Consider the following 5753-nt stretch of genomic DNA (forward strand, 5'->3'; position numbering starts at 1 on the left):
TTCACTGCCTTAGTTACTTAAAAGTGGGCTAACGTTAGCTAACAACAACTTAGTACCAGATACCGATAACGTTAAAAGGTAGCGTTACATTGCTGCCTGGCTGTAATGTAACAAGTTTACTTAGCTAGCTATCTAACCCTTTGTTAGGCAGTTAGTTTATTCATGAATGTATAGTAACTCACCTATTCAAATACTGTTGTGCATGATAGCTAGATAAATATTGATTCCTGGTCAAAGCTGAATGTTAATTTAGCTGTTTCTTTTCTCCCGGTGTCTGAATCGCAACAGTATCCCATCCAACACCGAAGCATGGCACAATCTTCGAGAAGATGCTATTGCAGTGTACCATTTTGTTCGAACAACAAACAGAAATTCCCGTATCTGAGTTTTCACGATTTCCCTGTTGATGGAGAAATACGTGCCCGTTGGGTGAGGGCGATCAGGAGAGATGAGGGACCAAGTTTTAAGATTCTTCGTGGGAGCACCTTTGTTTGCAGTCAGCACTTTCCCCCTGAGGATAGATACACATCGGCCAGTGGACGGATCCGTATTAAACAGGGATCAGTGCCGTCTAGATTCCACTGGAATGATTGGGGTAAGGATAGGTAGACAGCGTTAAACGTAATACTACTGTAATCCAATAATATATTACTTGTACAAAATGTTTAATAATTTAATCCTGATGCAATATAGCTGCTACATTTTGTCATTTTAGGGACTGAAAAGTGATTACCAAAATGTATCATGACAAGCATATGGTTAATTTCACACATATAGGAGGCGGCTCACAAGCTCGGGAGTCAGTTTACCAGCGAGCAAGAAAGCGTCTTGGTGTTGCTGTCCTGGATGATTCTGATCATGAGATGCCTGACAGCACAGAGGGTGCTTTGCCTGCAGTGACAAACGATCACGACTATGCCTGCCGTCCTTCTCCTGGTTAGTATTACAAATAAGAGTAACCATGTATCTGTTTGGCAAAAAAAGTAAAAGTATATGGCAGTTAAGTAAAAATACTATTTTATACTACGATTTGGAGTAACTGGTCTCTCTGTGAAAAGACTTGGCGTTTTAAACCTCATCCATCTTAGAAGCTTCTTCAGTTTTATTTATTGAAAATGGGATGGGATAGATGAGTAATAACTAACCTACCAACATGTATGCTTTTTCTTCCCCTTAAGGTAAACTGGACAGTGCTACTCAAAGAATTCGAGAGTTGGAGCTGCAAGTGTTGTCCCTAGAAATTGAGATCCAGCACCTGACAGTTAAGAAGCAGCATCCACTCCTTTTAAATTTTTGTGTCACAGATGAGGACTATCGCTACTACACACGATTCAGCTCAAAGGAGGTCTTCACTGTGTTTTGGGATTCTGTTTATCCCTCTGCTTCACGGCTTGTATACTGGTCTAAGGCACAGCAAACGGCACATGTGACACCTAGCCCTCACCGAAAACTTCCACTTATTGATGAACTATTTATGTTTCTGTGTCGTGTTGCAGCTGGGCTTCAGGAGAAAACCTTGTCTACCATCTTTGAGGTCAGCCTGTCCACAGTTAGCCGCATCATTTTAACATGGACTAGCTACCTTTACCAGGTTCTTTTTCATAGCTATTAATGAACCTAATGTGATATATTGTAAAAATATCCAACTATTAACCATGTTATGTGCTTATGTGTCATGGCACTGATGGAACTATTAAATATATGTTTGCATGCAACTGCTTCCAATCCTTTTTGATTTTGGTAAGAGCATTTACAACATCGCAATCCTTTTCAAAATTTGTATTTCAATACATAGATATACAGTATATAACACAATTAAGTTCATTTGCAGTTAAAGAAAAACATGTCGACATTTACATCACAATCCTTTTCAAAATGTGTGTTTCAGTACATAGGAGATATACAGTATATGACAAGTTAATTTGCAGTTAAAGAAAAAAATGTCAAAGGTTCACCTTCCACATTTACCTTAACACTATTTACACATAAAATTCTGCCTTATGTTTTATAACTTAAGAAGACATCCATGTAGATGTTATAATAGAAATGATCAAGCTTCTGTCGCATTGAGTGGATAATCTCCTCATCCCTAAAGATTCTCTCAACTGTGAAGTCAGTGCGGGTATCTGTAATGAAGTCACACCACTGAAGTCCGCTTAAGGCGAGTTGGCCTTGAACCTGATAGTAGTATTTGTGGCTCTTCTTAAGGCAGGCCTGGCCTTTAACTGTGATCAGGTGTTTAACTTGGGTAACATTTTCAACATCGCAACTCTTAACCTCAGCAAGACCAAATGGTGGTGCTTCTGTTGGGCAGAAGACTTTAGCATCCGGGCTGGCTGCAAGGTGAGGTGAATCAGGGTGGATGATGACCCCGCATTGTTTCAGAGAGACATCACAAAAATCAGAATATTGCCTCAGTATCTCAGGTTCCAGATCCAACCCTCTTCTCATAGCAGCTGTCTGAGGAGTTCCTCTCAGAATGCGGGTTGCCAAAGCCTTGGCAGACAACTCCCCACGAACATGGCATATTTCACGGAATCTGCTGGCTGTCAGTCGGGGTTTGCGTACCTGGCTCCACAGCTGGCATTCTGACTGCATTCTTGTTTCTGCTTCAATAGCAGCAGACATCTCCTCTGACACAATCAGGCTGTCCAAATGACATTGTTGTATGTAGTTGGGCTCAAAATCAATGGGAAATTTAAAGTTGTAACCTTCAATAGGCAACTGAGGAAACTCACTGGCACCAGGGTGTTTAATAATATCTCTACTTAATTCTAGAGGGCACTGGTAAGAAAGCACAGACCCAAATGGCACAGGGCCAAATTTAGAGTCCACCAAATTAAGGCCCTCAAGCCCGTGCAGCAATTTGCAAATCCCTGGTTGTGGACGGATGTCTTTCAGTTTCTCAGCACTGGCCATGACGTGAGGATCCGGAATAGGCCCTGGCATGAAAGTGAGATATCTCAAGTTTAGATTTCATTAAATGCCACCTTATCTTTTTCACTAAAAAAGACAACCACACTCATCCAGTCTCGTACATGCTTCTAATACAAATAAAAAAATATCCACTGAAAGTCTATATAAAAAGTAACAAATAATAATCACTTTTATGTTTGTATTATTTTAGAAATGCACTAAAGTCTTTGTGCTCTAGTACAGGCGGGGGCTCATTCAGACTCACCATCATAGGCTCGGTACAGTGTGCACTTCACACCAGCTCTGACACTTGTTTTTTTCTTAGCCGCTGGTTTACACACCGCCATATCATTGGTGGCCTCTGGTACAATTCCCTGTGATATAATAATGATGAACAATACATTGTCAAAAGTCAATACAAACTGCAAAGTTCTGCATCAGTGTAACAAATAATGTCTGACCTGTGTCCTAGGCCGGTGCCAGGTCTGCAGTGCGCTGGTGCATGACAGAGGCAATGGCACTGTCTTAAAGCCCATGGTAACATAGTGAGCACTTTGAAAAAGAAGTGCTACTATGTGATTACATAGTGCTTTCCCAGCAGAGCAGGAACATGACATGTGATTGAGTACCACAGGAACCTCTGCAGAGTCTAGTGTAACCTGTTCATAGAGACATAACAATTAGTGCTGTACTTACAAAACATTTTTTCTGCGTTTCATTATAAACTACTGTACACAATTTTCAAAACCCAATTTCTTTTTTTAATTAAGAAAAATTGGCTGTTCTGAAACCTTTGACAAGTAGTGCCAACACTTATCGAAAATTTGAACATTTTGAGTTATCACAGAATCTTTCCCAGTCTTTATTGCCGTCAACAACCCACATCGGTTTGTAAGAATTTCGTTGTGTATTAAGTTTAATGATACAAAATCAGAGCTCAGACTGAGAAACAAACTGATCCACAGTGGAACTTTGTGGAATCATTCTTATTAAATCTGCAACCGCAGCAAAACACAACAAAAATAAAACGTATCTATCTTAACCTATCTTATCATAATGTTAGAGAACTGTTTATCTGAGAAACCTGAAGCCGATGAGCCTCCTCATTTTTCTTCATGGACCTGTAACATCGCCCTCTCACTGTCACCTCACCGTTAACTACACTTGAGACTGTTTCAATACAGTGATTGGGAGAAAGGGCGCAGCATTAGCCATTAATACATTACTGACTCTTATCTTACGGTCGATACAAACAGCAGTAATATTAAAAAGAGGCTGCAAAACAGAAACTCGTCAGCTCATAACCTTCGCTAGCATAGGGCTAATTTAAGCTAAATAAAGATAAACACGTACCTTCATAATCAAACAGGTAACCTTCAACGAAGAACTTGTAGCCTTTATCAAGCTTCGATCTTGAAGTAAGGGACCACTTGTCAGCAAGTCGTTCTACGTCGTTAAGTCGTATTGGTGGCAGATGTGAAAGGGACTGGGTGAACTCCATAATGATGTGCTACTAGCTAAGCGTTCCTAAGCAACGGCTAAAAATCAAGAGAAGACTCGGTCCTGCTAGCCCCAATGTTGAGACGCTGGGCCTACTCTACTTCAGACCAAAGCAATGGATCAGACTAGATTCGCGTTAGCCCCGCCCACTGACTTTGATGGGTCAGTTTGACAGTTTTAAGTAATTCATGAATCACTGAAATGCAGGATCATGAAATGTAAATGTAAATAGTGAAATAATTATATATGTATTTTACATAAAATGAATCGGTATTTGAATTAATTAATGATACATTTAATTACACATTTATGTATTTAATTCTAATTTTAATTAATTAATGACACATTTAAGTAATTATTTAATGGTGTATTTATTTATTTAATTGTGGCACTTTTAGTCCTCCATAGCCGCCTGCCCTGAACTTCCTGTTCCCCCACTACTAACGGTCCGTGCATTCCGAGATCAGATTACAACATTTCATTTAATTACTAAAAAAAAAGTGTAAACTGTAGCAATTTATTTCCCTTTATAGTTTATTAGCCCACATAATTTCTCTAGGATTGGAACCGGTTCAGGGAAAGATCTATACTTTTTAGGAACAGCACAGTTATTTTAAAAGCATGGAATCATCTCCATGCTTATTTTCCTTTCCGGGTATTTTTCTCCAGTCCCACAAAAATCGCAACAAAGCTCACTCTAGAAACGTATTCCAGTTTCTGCCTGCCAGCTGGAATGGAAATCCTTGCCAGTGGGTGTGCGTGTGGAAACTACCTGCTCCTCTCCTCTGAAGCATAGGTTACTGTATCCTACTGACAACGTTACAAGCATGATTCAGAAATTAGGGAGATATGTTTAATTTGAGAAGAATGGATGAACTTTTTCAATGCTAGTTAAGGATACTATAGTCACCACGTTTCACATTGGATTTATTAACGACAAAAAGGTACGACCTGTTTTTAATTATAGTGCTGCACTGCACTTTACAAACAAGGTTGTTAGCTAGCTAGCTAACATTAGCTCGTTCCAACGTTAAACCAACTCTGTAGTTCCGATAAGCTGACAGAGAAGCAGACGGTCTGACAGATAAGCCGACAGAGAAGCAGACGACCTGACAGAGAAGCAGACAGAGAAGCAGACGGCCTGACCGATAAGCAGACAGAGAAGCAGATGACCTGACCGATAAGCAGACAGAGAAGCAGACAGAGAAGCCGACGGAGAAGCAGATGGCCTGACCTATAAGCAGACAGAGAAGCCGACAGAGAAGCAGACAGAGAAGCAGACAGAGAAGCCGACGGAGAAGCCGACGGAGAAGCAGATGGCCTGACCGATAAGCAGA

The 5753-nt window shown here is 40.4% G+C and overlaps 1 protein-coding gene across 1 annotated transcript; it reads right to left on the reverse strand.

Annotated features, from left to right (window-relative positions):
- Window positions 1–1764: 1764 nt before the first annotated feature.
- Window positions 1765–4275, reverse strand: LOC311121556 (uncharacterized protein; the record flags this gene model as incomplete). Its single annotated transcript, XM_084196029.1, has 4 exons — window positions 1765–2942; window positions 3182–3290; window positions 3378–3575; window positions 4270–4275. The coding sequence occupies 4 exons, from the start codon at window positions 4273–4275 to the stop codon at window positions 1999–2001; spliced, it is 1257 nt and encodes a 418-aa protein (XP_084052155.1). The 3' UTR covers window positions 1765–1998.
- Window positions 4276–5753: the final 1478 nt, after the last annotated feature.

Source organism: Coregonus lavaretus (genome assembly GCF_964263955.1).
Source record: "Coregonus lavaretus genome assembly, contig: HAP1_SCAFFOLD_90, whole genome shotgun sequence".
In the NCBI taxonomy this organism is placed as follows: Eukaryota; Metazoa; Chordata; class Actinopteri; order Salmoniformes; family Salmonidae; genus Coregonus; species Coregonus lavaretus.